Source organism: Trichosurus vulpecula, chromosome 2 (assembly GCF_011100635.1).
Source record: "Trichosurus vulpecula isolate mTriVul1 chromosome 2, mTriVul1.pri, whole genome shotgun sequence".
NCBI classification, from domain to species: domain Eukaryota; kingdom Metazoa; phylum Chordata; class Mammalia; order Diprotodontia; family Phalangeridae; genus Trichosurus; species Trichosurus vulpecula.
The window spans coordinates 291,732,119-291,748,327 of record NC_050574.1 but is presented as its reverse complement, the minus strand read 5'-3'; the positions used below and the strand labels follow the sequence as shown (position 1 = coordinate 291,748,327).

The window sequence follows — 16,209 nt, the reverse complement described above, 5'->3', positions numbered from 1 at the left end:
AAACAAAAGTAACCAATGAACTGATTGCATCTGAGAGTATGTAAACATTGCACACCCATAGTCCTCTACATCTCTACTGAAAAGAGCCTCCAAATGGTCATTCCAGTTGGTGTGCGGTTTCTTTAGTTAATTTATTATCTTTTCTGTTCTCATTATATGCATTGTTTTCCTTTTCTCTGCTTACTTCACTCTGCATTAGTCGATACAAGTCTTTTGTAGTTCTCTGAACCCCTTATATTCATGATTATAGCACAATCATAATTACATTGCATTCATGTGCCGTGGTTTGTTTAGCCATTCCTCAAAATCAACACGTACTCATTTTGTTTCCAGCACTCTGCTACCACAAAAAAAAATTACACATGGTTTTTTGGTGTCTTTCTTAATGATATATCACAGTCAAGCAGGATAGTTTTGAAAGTTCCATGTTGAATTTATTATATAATTAAAAGGAAAATCAATAGATCCCTAACATCTCTTCTGAGGTCTAGGTCTAGTCTTGCATCTCTAACTGCCTACTGAACATCTTGAACTAATTGTCCCTTAGGCATCTTAAACTCAACCTATTAAGTAACCTCCACAGAATAGATATTCATGGTTTCGTGTACAATTCTCTCCTTTTCTACAATGCATATTTGGAGACACCCATTTTACATGGAAGGAAACAAATATTTATTGCCTGCTATGTGCCAGGCACTGTGCTAAGTAAGCATTTTATAAATATTATCTCATCTGAGCCTCACAACAACCCTGAGAGACAGGTGCTGTTATTTCCATTTTACGGTTGAGGAAATTGAGGCAGACAGTTAAGTGACTGGTCCAGGGTCACACAGCTAAGACACAGTAAGTGTCTTAATTAGCTGAGAAGGAACTTGGGTCTTACTGACATCAGGCCCAATGGTCTATTTACTGTACCACATAGCTAAACTGTTTGTTAAATTCAAAAATTTAAAAATAAAAAATAAATACATCCTTCATGGTAGTACATTCATCCTTGACAACAGACTTTTGGAAGTGGCCGAATTGGCCTTTGGAGCCAAACCTAGTGAATTAAGATATGATCAAGCTGGTTAATGGTGATTTAAGTATGAAATAAGGGTGATGTCCTGGTGTGAGTCATAAACAGTCCCTGAAGTAAGTCTAAGAAAGAAATTCCTGATTGAAGTAAATGCCTATACCATGTAGGCTAGTTTAAAAATAAATCCCAGCCCTTAATGGTCATAGCTCATACATAAGAAAAATAGGGCTTTGAAAATAACTCATTAACTCACATCTGTGTAGTGTGTTAACGTTTAAAAAGCACTTTTTTTCTTAAGAATCCTGTAAGGTATGCAGTACAAGGATTACTATTCATTATCTTTTTGAAGATGAGGAACTGATTCTCAGACATTATAAATAACTCAGAAATAATAAACAACGTCTCTAAGGTCACATGGGTAGTAAATGGTGGAGATGTAACTCGGGTCATTTGACCCAAAGTGGTCTATTCATTATATTCCGTGCTGCTTCTGTAGGTCTGGAGAACAGCAGAAGAGAATTAATTCTAAAAATACTGGAAAAGTATGAAGGGGCCAGGCCCTACAGGGCTTTAAAAGTCAAAGAGGATTTTGTATTTGACGCTGGAGGTAACAGAGAATCACTTGTGTTTATCCAGTTAGGGAGTAACATGGTCCATGCTGCCCTGTAGGAAGATTACTTTGGTACATGAGTAAAGGATGGACTAGAGTGGGGAGAGATTTGAGGAAAGGAGACCAACCAACAGGCCATTGCAATAGGCCAGGTGAGAGGCAATAAGGGGTGATGATATTGTCAGAGGGGGAAAAAAGGGGGGAACATGTACGAGAGATGTTACAAAGGTAGAACAAGACTTGGCAGTAGATCAGATAGGTAATCTATAGGATTACACTGAGTTTGGGAGCCTAGATGAGGGGGAGGACAGCACTACCCTTGATAATAATAGGGAAATTCAGAAAAGGGGAGAATGTTTGGAGGGGAGAGAAGATAATGAGTTTTAATTTGGAGATACCTAAGGGATAGCAGTTCAAGACTTCAGGAGAGAAGTTCCAGCTGAATATATAAATCCTAGAATAATCTACCACCTAGAGATGATAATTGAACCCATAAGAGTAGATGAAATCACTGAGTGAGGTAATATAGGGGGAGAAGGGAAAAGAATTGAAGACATAGTGCGTGAGGAAATCCCATGGTTAGTGTACACGATAGTAGGTCTTAATAAATGCTTGTTCCCTTCCCTGTTCTCAATCTTTTAAGTAAAATTAGTTAGGCTAATAGCCTGGAAATTTTTCATACTTCTCTTTTTCATAGGTTTCTGACCTCCAGAGAATGATACGGATTCATTATGGGTTGAGACGAAACTCTTTCATTCACTTATTAGACAAACACTGAGTTTTTTAGTAGATCTTTGATCATGGAAAACTGGGGATATATGAAAGTACTGAAGGACAAATATCCTAGTTTTCAGAAAAAGGAAGTTTGCAAATTATCAGATAATGAGTTTAACTTCAATTAATGGACAAAAATGGTGAGATAGGGTTATGTGATAGAACAGTCAGGTTGATTTGGAACTGGTCAAATATTCGGACCAAAATGTTATCAAGAATGTGCTCCATGAACTGTACTTAACCCTATGCTGTTTCACTTTTTTTCCAGTGAGTTTGATAAACGCATGTATAGCATACTTACACAATTTTGGGGGGAAAGGATAGCTAATAAACTGGATTAAGGAGACAGTATCCAAATAGATCTAGAATGGCTAGAATATTAGACTAATTCTAACAAGACAAAATTGAATAAGCATAAAAGGAGAAAGAAAGGGGATAAACATTTATTAAGCACCCACTAAATGCCAAGCACTGGGCTAAGAGCTTTTTAAATATTATCTCATTTGATCCTTGCAGCAACCCTGGAAGGTAGGTGTTTTACGTTTTACAGTAAGAAATTCAGACAGAGATTAAGTGACTTGACTAGGATTCTGTAACTGGTAAAGTGTCTGGTGCTGCATTTGAACTCGAGTCTAGCCTTTTTATATGGTGCTTACTATGTGCCAGATGCTATGCTAGGTGCTTTACAAATGTCTCATTTGATTTTCACAACAATCCTGGGAAGGAGGTGCTATCAGTATCCTCACTTTATAAATGAAGAAACCAAGATAGACAGGGGTTAAGTGACTTGCCCAGAGTCACACAGCCTGGTGTGTGGGCACAAAGTAAAATCATATACTTCATCAGTTCAAACTGAGGCAGGCCTTGCTCAGCAGGAGTTCATAGGCAAAATATCTGGGGTTTCGTGTTGATTGAAAGATGAAGAAGAGTCAATAATTTAATATGGCAGCCAAGAAAGTAAATTACATCTTAGGCTACCTAGAGAGGCATCATGTCCGTGACTAGGGAGGTTATAATCCCACTGTATTCTGCCATGATCACACCACATCTGGAGTGCTGTTTTCAGTCTGGGTGCCACAGTTTAGGAAAGATTTTGATAAGCTAAGGAACATCATGGCAAAGGCAGCTAGAATGGTAAAGGTGTGGCACAGTGAGTAGAGCACTGGCCCTGGAGTCAGGAGGATCTGAGTTCAAATCCATCCTCAGACACTTGACACACTTACTAGCTGTGTGACCTTGGGCAAGTTACTTAACTCCAATTGCCCTTCCTCCCCCCCTCCAAAAAGAAAGAGAAAAAAATAGAATAGTAAAGGGCCATAAGTTTATGTTGTATAAAGATCACCTGAAGGAATTGGGGATATTTATCCTGTAGAAAATAAACCACAGAAGGGATATGATAGCTACCTTCAAGCCTATGAAGAGCTAGCATATAGAAAAGAGGTTAGATTGGTTCTGACTGGCTCCAAAAGGCAGGAAAATTATCCTAGTGATAAAACCTCATAAAAGGACAATCGGCTGCCTGGGGAAGTAATAGGTCAAGGCTGGGTGACCTCTTCTCAAGTGTGATGCAGAAGGGTTTCATGTTCAGGTAGAGGTTGGGTAAAATCAGTCAATAAACATTAGATACCTATGGGCACTATGCTGCCCTCTGAGATCCTTCTCAACTCTGAAAATCTGTGATTCTGTGAGTTCTGTCTATGTTCTGGGTACTTGAGAATTCAAAGAATTATAAGGTATGGTCCATCATTATGGAATTTACAGTCTTGTAGATACATAAGGCTTGTATGTTGCTAAATATCATAGGGGATTGGAATAGTACTTATGGCTTCAATTGTATAGGGAACTCCCAGATGAGAAAACACCCTCTACCTCTGCAACTAAGTGACTTGCCCAAGGTCACCCTGCCAGTTGGTATCGGAGACAGAAAGATAAGCACAAAGGAAGTGGTAAGCCATTTGAGAAGGTCCATATAAAGGACCATGGGGACTCAGAGGAGGAAAAGATCACTCAGCGTTGAGAGATCAAAAGTTTTCCCTTCTTCTTTGTGACTTCAAACACTTAAGTGCTTATTAGAATAGTGCAGAACGTTGTACTGGGCATTGAGAGAGACAAATTAAATAATCCATGGGATTCTTTTTTCCTTCATGGAGTTTTCTTTCAGTCTAATTGGAGGACTTTGAAAGTGGCCAGAAGTATATCTTCTGCCACTGTTCATAGGATAGGAACAACATAATCATTATAGGAAGAAGCAAGAATACTCTGTTATTACTGGAGTGACTGGGAACTGGATAGATTTAGTCAGAGAAGACTTCTTGGAGAAGGTAAATCCTGAGCAGATTTTGGAAAGAGGAGAGGGACACAAATAGGACTGTGGCAAAAGGCTAGTATTAATAAAGTCTTGGTGGTAGGGGCCATCGTCTTATGCTTGTTCGCTTGACTTGAATAAGGGTGGTGCAAGCCTTTAGTGTAGTGGGAAATGGAGAGTGGAAAACATGGCAGAGATAGGAGAATGCAGTGAATTCTTTCAACTGGTATTTACTTGTGATTTTTTAAGCACCATGTAGACAAAACAGGTTCTGCCTAGAAGAATAGGAAATTTAAATGTAAAGAAAGGCAAGTTGGCTAGACAAATATACCTATTGTGAAGCATCGTTGTAGGCCAAAAAAGAGTTCATAGTGAGAAATAGTCTGACTTAGTCTCCTGGGCCAAATTAAGTTGTTAATACCTAGAGGACACAACAACTATATATTCCCTAGGTCCCTTACAGTACTATCACATTGTCAGCACTCATTAACTAGAAAAGCATTATATTGGCATAATTCGTATTCTCCAGACTAGTCCAAAAACTTGTGAGGTGTCCTCTTGGTCTATTTTTTTTTCTTTTTTCTCTGCTTTTCACCATTACTCATATTTTTAGAACATTGAAACCTTGATTTTTATTGCAAGCCTCTGTTCTGTGCTACTTGACTGTCTAAGCTGATATTTACTAGACACTGGCTGATATAGGAGATGTTCAGTGATGCATGATGTGTGGCAGGCTATTTTATTTTCATCTTTTTTGGGGGGAGGTGTACTGTCATATCTTCCATCTCCCCCTGGAAGTGACATACCATTTCCTGTCTCCAAATGGGATTCATAATTTGTTCTTAGCCTTGAAGTCATCCCTATTTTATTGTTATATGGGTGTTTAGAAGGCTTAAAACCAGTTGGGGGAAGGGGGGTGGAAGGGGAGAAGGGGGTGGGATATGAATGGAAGTTGCTTCATTTGATTGTTTGTTTTTAATACTCAGTATTCTGTTACTTGCACCAGTACAACTCAGTACCATAAAAAGCACAAAAAACAGTGTCTGGCACAGAAAGGAAAATATCTGGTACATGATGATAATGTGTTTTATTTTGTTTCTTTTTCTTTTTCAGCTAACTTCTCAGCATCCTTATGCTGAAGTTTTCATTGGGCGACCACATGTCTGGACTGTGAACCCAACTGATCATCGTGAAGTAGAGAATGCAGTGAAAGCAATTTTAAATCAAAAGGTTAAAAAAAACATTCATTTTCTCCATGTATAGCATGAACCAGAAAGTATTGGGGATGCTGATGTGGCAGTCATCCTAAATGCTTTGTTCTCCTAAGTCAAACTTTACCATTGTACCTTACCACTAAAGATAGAAAAATGGGTCTAACCTATGGAATTTGAAATGGGAGTTTCCCACATTTTCTATGAAATTGAAAAGAGTAGACCACGATTTCACCCAGTTCTTATTCCATTAGAAAGTTCTGAAGGTAACAGATAGCAAAAGATGGGCCTGTACAGCATGTGCCTATGATAAAGAGATAAGAAAAAGTAATCAAGGAAATGCTTGAAAGTGATTTTTTTATAGCAACTCATTCTTACCTTGGTGCTATTCAAATTGTAAATTGTATAGCACTATATAAAGTAACTATTAGTTACTGTGCTAAATTAATATGCATAAGATAAGGTTTCCCTGTTAGGCCTAATTAGAAGATTGGAATTCCAATTGAGTGGCAATAATTTATTTTCCTATTTAGGAAATTACACTGTGTACATCCTTTGGCTTTCTCCTAACTGTGTTATGCCAGTTAAGAGAATCTCTGCAGGGGCCATGTACCTGAAGTATTTCACTCTAGAACATCTGTTAACCTTTTATCATCCTTCTGTTTCAAGGCTCAGGGCATCAAATTAGTTAAGCAGCTAGATGGTGAAGTGGATAGAATGCTAGGCCTGAAGTCAGAAGATTCATCTTCTTGGGTTCAAATCCAGCCTCAGACACTTACTAGCTGTCTGACCCTGGGCAAGTCACTTAATCCTGTTTGCCTCAGTTTCCTCATCTGTAAAATGAGCTGGAGAAGGAAATGGCAAACCGCTCCAGTATCTTTGCCAATAAAATTCCGAACTGGGTCTCAGAGTCAGACGTGACTGAAACAACTGAACAACAACCACAAGGCATCCTACAGGTAGAAATGCATTAATAGTTGAGCCAAAAGTTCAAGTGCCCTAGCCCACTATTGCTAGGCAGTCTACAGCAGGTAGAATTGGAGACAAAGTAGCATTTGAGGCCCTCTTTTCCCAAAATATTTTTCCTCTACTTCTCATCACACTTTCCCATTTAAGAATCGCTTCCATTGATTGTGGAAGGCTTTTTTGGTCTTAAAGGGCCACCCATATTAAATGTGATTATACCTGCCCAGGAATTGATAATGTAATGAAGCATGACCAGACCTACGCTGATCCCTCATCAAGGAAGGCACATAACCAGGGCTCTAGAAGGCTGTAGAATCAGAGTGTAAGTTTGAGAAGGCCTCAAAATTCTGGAAAGTATTCCAGTCCCAGAAACAGACTTTGTTTACTTCCCAAGGATCAGCCTCCTCATTTCAGCTCAGCGCAGCTCAGGTTCATCCCTAGGTTAGTCAGAGAATAATAAACTTTTTCAATTACGTCAACTCTTAGAGACCATGTACTAAGTTATAGAGGGATTAAAATCTGCATCAGTAGAGGAATTGTCCACACCAATGCAATCACGCCATGCTGATATATGGAAGAAGTTATCAACTAATGAGGTAGTGGACGTGATATGGTGGATAGAGGACTGGGCTTGAAACCAGGAGGATCTGTGTTCAAGTATCATCTCTGACGCATCCAGGCTATATGACCTTGGACAAAGTACATAATCTCTCTGACTAACTTTCTGGCCAGAAGTCACCAAGAACATGCTGACCTGCAGAGATGGAGGGAATTTCCTCACCTAGACCTCCCCCTACAGTGAAATCAGAGGGCCAGTCTTTATCACTATCAACTAATGACATTGGGGAATAGCTTCCGCTCACTGGAAAGTAAAATTTTGTAGGTCTGAAGAGGTTCCTATGGCAGAGAGGAGTGGATCTGGGAAAAATTCCACGAGATGGAGCGGATCCCTGAAAAAGACTGTGTTAACCTAACAGAGAGGGATGTTGAGGTAGGGGAGGGGATGGCTCTTGTGTTTGCCTGTGTTGCTCAAACATGCTGCTGCTGCTAACCCATGGTGGCCAGAAGCTTGGAAGGCCTGGTTACTGGAGAATGACTTCCCCTCTTTATGCCTACAGTTGAGCTAACTGCGTAGCCTTTTGGTATGTTGCAGGTGATATAATTATATTTCTGTTTCTCCAGAAAGATGAATCTCTTTTAGAGTATCATCATTGGCATACCTAGATCCCTCTCCAAAGGAATGTACTTCATATGTTCAACGATTTCAGGAATGAATGACACTTTTTTTTTGTTTTTGCTTGAAGGGAAAATTGCTACAGTTAACAGCATTTAATACACCGTAATGGCAGTTCATGCACTCTCATAATGTTTGCTAGGCTAGGGTTTTGTCTGGGTAGAGAACAGAAGAAATATTTCTCAGATTGAGTTTGTCAAAATAAGCCTTTTGAGTTAATAAACTCCCATTTCACTGCTGTGTGCCTTTTGAGATACATTAGAGAAAAGACTTCTGTGTTTTAAAGCTTGTCTTAGGCCCATAACTAGATTTGCTGGCCACATGGAAGGTGGCTTTTATCAGTTTGTCTAGCTGTAGAAAAAAATATTGCCCACAGCAAAGTGTGCTAAAACCTGTGAGTGAGTGCACAAGTCCTCTATTACAGAGACCTTTTTTTTGGTCCTTTGTATGAACCTCTTGGTAGACATCTGTTGGAATGTGAAAAGTATAAGTGGCTGGCAGTGAAATGTAAATACAAATTTCTTTAAAAGAAAATAAAATGTAATAGTTAATGTGAAGGACCATCTCTGATGTGTAGAGGACATTTTAAAAGTCATGTAGAAATAATAGAATATTTTCAAAGTAGTTTGAACTCTTCAGAGATATGTACTCTAGAAATAGGAACTCTGCTATGAAAATCCTTGGTTTGATCCCACAGTACTTAGATACAATTCCCTTATTCACACCCTCAAACCACTACCCTGACATGGAGATTGTGTTACTGATAAATATTACATGTTGCATATAGGGGAAAAAAATGCTGTATTTGGTCAGAGTCATCCCTTCAACAAACACTGTACTATGAATTATGGTTAAAGCTTAAGGACATTTCATGGGCAGCGTAATGTACTAGTGCAAGACCATGGAAAGTAAGGAAACCCAAGTTTGATCCAGTTTTATTGTAGCATTGTTGATAGGCCAAGGGTTTCCAATATAGGGTTGGTCCAATTCTCTATCCTACAGATTAGGCATCAGGGTGTAATGTAAAAACTACAAGGACTTGGTTGGAGCCACGAGAATTTGTCCCTCTGTCCTGGACATGTAGGACTTATTAGGGCTTCTGGAGTGGGAACAATAGAATTAGTTTCCCTGGTTGCTCAGTTTAGAGCTTAGTTTTTATTAAGGCTCTGAAATGGACAAAAATCATGAATCTTCTTTAAAAGATCATAACTGTCGTGTCAAAAGCAACAATTGATAGACATAATTAAACCTGAGCTTACTGCCCATTCAGTGGAAAAACCAGTGAGTAGTGTCCTCCTTCTACATAGAAATAATGTGTCTTATTTCAACAGATTGAACCTTACATGCCATATGAGTTCACATGTGAAGGGATGTTGCAAAGGATGAATGCATTTATTGAGAAACAGGTAAGTCTCTTTAGAAACATCTCTTTCCTGTTAGTTGTTCTGTTTCATATAACCTCAAGTACAGGGTTTTCAAGAAGAGCAAAGAAAACATGCTGGTGATTCTCTTGCTGCTCTAATGGCCAAAGAAAATGAATGGATGGTTTATTGAAGCTAAAAGTGAGTTTTCTGGTAATTATCTAAACAGGTGATTTTTCCCACATTGTGAGGGTTGGTTTTTTTTCAACAATGTCTGTAGAAGGGATAGGGACTGGGGCTGCACCTGTACCTGTCCTTTCACTGGGAGAGGGAAACCTACATGAGGACATTGTCTCTACCAATGGAGGTCAGCGTCTTCTCTGCCAAGACTCCTAGTCTTAGAGCTGGGATTCTTAACTATTTTTGTGGGGCCTAGACCCCTTTGGCAGTCTGGTAAAGTCTATAGACCCCTTCTCAGAATCCTATTTTTAATTGAACAAAATAAAAACCATAAGATTACGAAGGAGACCAATTATACTGAATACAATTATCAAAATATTTATTTTTTAAAATGAGTTAACAAGATCTCCTGCCTTAAAGTGTTGCCTGTCTTAAAGAGGGAAAATCAAAATGGGAACATTTAAGAAAATGACAAACTTTTTTGTTGTTCATAAAAGTAGCTAGATGATGCAGTGGATATAGTACTGGATTTGGAGACAAGAAATCTGAGTTCAAATCTTGTCACAAATACTTACTAGCTGTGTTTCCCTGGGCAGGACATTTTACTGTGCCACAGTTTCCTTATGTGTAAAATGGAGGGAGCATTAATAATACCTACTGCCCAGAGCTGTTGTGAGGATAAAATGAGATAATATTTGTAAAGCACTTTTTAAACTTTCAAGTTTTTAGACCTTTAACATCATCATCATTATCACATAAGGACAGCAGAAGGAGCTACTGCAGGAGAGTATGTAGGTGGAGGAAAGACTAGAAAACATGGGCCCTAGATAATGGAGTAATTTTCCAGACTAAAAGAGGAAGGGGACAGGAGTCTGATCCAGATTATCTTTCAAGACCACTCTCAAATTTAATGCTCCATGTGATTCTGTTAAAGAGTTAAGAAGGTTAGAATCCCTCAGTCAGCCAGCAAGTGTTCATTAAGCACCTACAGAAAGACGAGGATTGAGGTGAGACCTCCTATGGGTTCTGCCTAACATAAATCGGGTCAAGTGAATATGGATTTATTTACCAGATTCCAGAATTATGGCACTATTGTGTTGTCCTTTGAAACTTAGCTGAGGATTTTTTTCTGAAGACAAATAAAAGCAAGTTCTATCTTATATAACAGATAGTAACTTGAGTAATTATTAATGGTGCAAGTCAAGCATGGAATTTGAATTCAGTTTAGACAACATTCTGAATGGGTTCTAAAATGGATTTAGATCTAATTCTAGAACAGGTTACTAAAGAAAAGTGGGACATATCCTTAACTTTATGATTTTTATAAAAAAGGGGACAACCATACCCTCATATTAGCCATTGGCAGAGACTGAATAATCATAACTCATTTATATAGAACTTTAAGATAATGTAGATATGATTATTCCTATTTTTAAAATGAGAAAACTGAGACTGAGAAATTACATGATTGGCCCATGATCACATAGCTAGTAAATATCTGAGACAGGATTGGAACCAAGCAATCCAATGATGTTTCTACCATCCCATGCTACGTTTTCCAAATACTGTCCATTTGTAGTTTTATGGAGCATTGGACTGACTTGGGGTAATAGTTCCAATATTCTTATTTTTCTTACATTAGTGACAGTGCTAAAACCAGGGGAAACCTTGAAATATCATTCACGTAGTTATTGACTCGATTCCTATAGCCTAGAGACTAGAAGGAAACCACCCTCCCAACCCTTCCCCAAGTAGCCTCCTGGTAGAACCATAGTGCCCCAAGTAAAACAGCAGGAGGGGGAGGGAGAAAACCAAAAACTCTTATTTACAAATGGGATAATCAGCCCTTGAATAATCAAAAATAGGCCAGGGTATGTTGGAGCTTCAGTTGGAAGTTGTCCTATTACTAGAAAAAAAAAGTCATAATTTCTTAAAACTGTAAAGAGGGATGAAGATGGAGACAGACAGAAACATGCAGACTCATGAACCCCTAGGAAAGCTTTGTACCCTGAGGAGGTGACTGGAAGATAAAGGGCTCATGTAACCCTGAGCTATAAAATCCCAGTGCAGTTTTAATTAAATTGAGCTACAGTGTTGGAAGCTGTGAGCTGCATGGCACATGTTTTACTATTAGTTCTACTTTGCTCCAAGACCTATTTCAAGGTTACCTATCATTGCTCACCCTGGTCCAGAGCAAATCATAATTAACAACACTGGTCAGGCATGAGAATGTAGCTGGGCAGGATAGACCAAATGCCACCCAAACCTAATAGACTCAGGTGAGGGACCAGTGGGGAAGAAGTTCTATCACTAGGAACATCATGAAGCTTCACCTTATTTTCTCCCTTACTGTACTTGATTTAAAGTGAATCCTGTTTTAAAATCAGTTCTCTGGTCTCTTTCTTGAGAACTAAGGGAGTTAGTGCCATGGTGAAAATCCCTGTTATCCAAGATCAAGAGTTTGGTTACTTTCTATCAATGTTTTAATATTCCCTCTATCAAGAAAAAAAAAACAGGCATTTCCTTAAAGTCAAATAGTGTGGCAGGCCTTTGTAATGGAATAATTAATAATGAAGATTTATTTATTAAATTAATATATTTATGATTCTTTGTCATCCTTGATTTATAGTGAATATCTTTAAAGTAATTTTTTGCGGTCATTACCAGCATTAATTAGCAGTAAATTATTTGATTAAATATTCAAATGAATTGAAATGCTATTTAATAGCATTTTAGTGGCTTGAAAGAGTTAACAGTGACCAAGGTTGCCAACCTTACAATTGGCCTAAATAGAAAAAGACTTTCATTGAGGGCCATCGATGATCAATATACCAGTGTAGGCATAAGAACAAGCCTGTTAAAAAAAATCTGATCCTTTTCTTGTTATCTGGTGGGTAGAGAAGGAGAGAGAAAGGTTGAAGATTTAACAAATCAAATTTCTCAACCTAATGGTTTCAGACATGTAGGAATAACGATGATGATGATGATGATGATAGAGATATACATTTATATGGCTTTTTAACAATTAGAAAGCACTATCCACAAAATAATCTTAGGAGGTAGGTAGTATGAGTATTATTAACCCCATTTTACCAAAGAATAAATTAAGAGTCTGAGGGCAAGATGATACACCCCCTGGTTACCTACCTAGCACATGTTAGATGAAATAACTTTCAAGCGTACGTCTTGGCTCAGTTGGTTACAGTGTGGTGCTGATACAAAGCTTACAAAGGTTTAATTCCCACAGCGATCATTTGTTAGCACTGATCCTCGAAAACTGATGGTATCCAAACCCTGACTTGTCATTTCAGTGTACCATTGATGACAAAGGGGAACTGACAAAAGAACATAGATGAGACAATACAAACCCTTCCCACTGCTGGAAAAGAATTGAGAGGGCTATGACTTATTGACACTTGTCAACAGTGTCACAGCATGCTGGGAATTGTGTATAAATTGCTAACTCAAATTTATCTTGTAACCCTTGTTATGATGAAATTTGCATTATTGCTAGGTTTGACTAGTTGCTCACAGAGGTCATTTGCTCTGGAATATTGCTTCTCCTGTCACCTGTAATTATTCAATACTTCATTGATTAATAAATAGCTCTCATCAATATCACTGAATAGGACTCAAGAGGTGAGAAAGTTCACTCTTGGTATAAATTGAGTAACTGGCTGAAATAGCATTAGGTAGGAACTTAGCATCACACGTTCCAAACAGACTCTTTAGCTTTATTACACAGGTTCATAGACCATTAGTATTGGTAAAGAGCTTAGAGATGACCTTTTCCAATCTTCTCATTTTCTAGATAAGGAACCTGGAGGTCTAGAAAGATCAGAGTCTGATGTGAAAGCTGCTTCAGAGTGGGACCTGGAGCTGCTGTTAGCTAGAATGTCTTACTTTAAAAAAAAAAAAAAAGCCCTAGAATATCAAAGGCGCTGATTCCATATCTTATATCACAAGGACATTTTGGTTTTACTCCTTTTGCAATCTGGTGATAAATGATGTTGGGTAGGTGATAGTTCCACTTCACAGTGAGAAAACCAGAACATGGTAAAAAAGCATACAATCAGCTAAAGCCAGTCCTCGGACCCAGGTCTGCTGGCCTCAGGCTCTCGCCATTGCTTCATTCCTGTAATGTGAAAATGAAACCTTCACTTTTAATAGTCTTTCTCCAAGGAAGCTTGTGCTTCACAAGTAAAGTAGGCTTTCATTTATATGGTCTCTATTTACTAACAGGCCTTCCTGTTGGCTGGGGGAATCACTCAAAAGGGCATGCCCCCATTTTTCCTTTTTCCAATCATACTTGAAGAAAGATGGATGATCCCATGGGGATGATTGACAAATCTTCCAGTGTGCCTTAAAAGCGAGGGGAAGAGGGCAGAATTAGACTTAACTGTCCCATTTTATTGAACTACTGATCCTTGATTCAAGGAGTGATCCTTGATTCATTAACATTAATTAGGTGGAGGGGTGCTCATCAGTTTGGGAGTGGCTGAACAAATTATGGTATAAGACTGTCACAGTCTACTATTGTACCGTAAGAAATGACAAAAGGGATATTTTCAGAAAAACTTGAGAAGATTAAGATGAACTGATGCAAAATGAAATGAACAAAAACAAGAGAACAATTTAAACTATAACAACATTGTAAAAAAAAAAAACTAACAACTTTGAAAGACTTAAAAACTTGTATCAACACAATGATCTACCATGACTCCAGAGGACTGATGATGAAATATGCTACCTACCTCATGGGAATTTGTTCTGTTTGACTAGGAACATTTATTACAAGGATTTTTTATTTTTATTTATTTTTTGCAGGGTGGGAGAAGGTAGGAATAAGAGAAAATAAAGGCTTGTTATGTTTTTTTAAATTTACTTTAGAAGAAAAAACACTAGGTATATGATCTTGCAGTTTAAGTCTAGGGACATTTCCTTTTGTTCTGGAATTAGGAGACAGTAACAGTCTCCTATGCTTGAAGCAGATATAAGATTCCAAAGAGTGCCTCTTGCTATGTTTGCTCCACAAAGCCTGTGTTAGTATATCCCTAGCAAAGAGCGGTGAAGTGTTAACTCTTCTCTCCATTCCCTTTCCTGGACAAAAGCAGAATCTTTCTCCCCACTCTCACTTATTTTCATGGTTTCCCTCCTTCCACACCTACAGTATAGGTTGTAGATAAGGGGCCTTTGGGCCTGAGATCTGTCTGGCCTCCTCCCCAAAGACAGAGATACCATTCTCTCCTAAATTCTCTCTTATCTGTGATGTTTAAAGAGATAAACTCTGTGATTTATCTTCAAGACTGAGTACTAACAGTTATCAGTTTTCACTCAGGTTGGCCTCACAGGTGAAGTCCTAATCTCCTTCATGCAGAGTAAGAGGCTAACAAATAGAAAAGGAAGATGTGGTCTTGCCTTTGCTTTCAAAGGTAGATAACATGATTCTTTAGTGCAATCTGTTACAGCTTTTGGCTAGTGATTGGGTTTTAAGTACCTTCGTTGTAATAAATAAATCTGTTGAAGTTACTAAATCATCCACTTTCAGAGGAGTGCAGGACAGATAGACGGTACAGAGGATAGATTGCTAGGTCTGGAGTTAGGAGGACAAGCCTGGCCTCAGATATTAGCTGTGTGACCCTGGGTAAGTCACTTAACCCTGTTTGCTTCAATTTCCTCATCTGTACAATGAGCTGGAAAAAGAAATGGCAAAGCACTCCAGTTATCTTTGCAAAGAAAACCCCAAATGGGGTCACGAAGAGTCAATGGAACAACATTCAGAGTTGTTTCATTATCCAAATAACCTTTAGTAGAGCAATTTGCCCTTTCTAGATTGCAGTCTTCTTGAAAGATCATCTCATCTACATTTTTTGTGTTTCTTTTAGTACAAATTGACGTTTAATAAGTGTTTACTGATTGATTGATTTCTTCCTTCTTTCCCTCAGCCAATGTTTATTAAAATCTAACTGTAAGTCACTATCCTAGGTGCTGATAGTTACAAAGGTAAATAAGATTCAGTCTCTGCCTTGAAGTAGCTTTCATTCTAAGGGGGGAGGTGACATGTATGTTTATTGAATAAAATAGAATATTGTTCAATGCATAAGACAAGTACAGAGAGTTCTAAGTAGGGAAAGATCATTTCTGTCCATCCCAGAAAAGGTGACATTTGAGCTGAGCCTTAACTCATTGCTTAATTGTTGTTATAGGATTTCTGTCATGGGCAAGTTATGTGGCCACCACTTAGTGCTCTGCAGGTGAAACTCTCTGAACCTGGGAAATCATGCAAACAAGTCTGCCAAGAAAACCAACTCATCTGTGAGCCTTCCTTCTTCCAACACCTCAACAAGGACAAGGACGTGCTGAAGTAAGTGCCAAGCAGAGGAGCTAGCCTCTGCCTATCGATGGGAGTGATGTGCCAGCTGCATGTGTAGCCAGGCCCACCAGTTCGGTTACTTATCCTTTGAACAAATATCTCCTTTCATGTCCAGGTTCGGTTTAGAGCCGTGAGTACCTTCTGATCCCTAGTTCTGTACTGTTGAGCGAAGGAGGA

General features: G+C 38.6%; 1 protein-coding gene across 1 annotated transcript in view; it reads left to right on the top strand.

Annotated features, from left to right (window-relative positions):
• The window catches only part of MGAT5 (alpha-1,6-mannosylglycoprotein 6-beta-N-acetylglucosaminyltransferase), a 384,608-nt gene that overhangs the window by 352,390 nt on the left and 16,009 nt on the right, over nucleotides 1-16,209 (top strand). Inside the window, exons 15-17 of the mRNA XM_036747575.1 lie at nucleotides 5,821-5,937; nucleotides 9,450-9,524; nucleotides 15,866-16,023. Of these exons, the coding sequence (XP_036603470.1) occupies nucleotides 5,821-5,937; nucleotides 9,450-9,524; nucleotides 15,866-16,023 (350 nt within the window). The remainder of the gene's footprint in view (nucleotides 1-5,820; nucleotides 5,938-9,449; nucleotides 9,525-15,865; nucleotides 16,024-16,209) is intronic.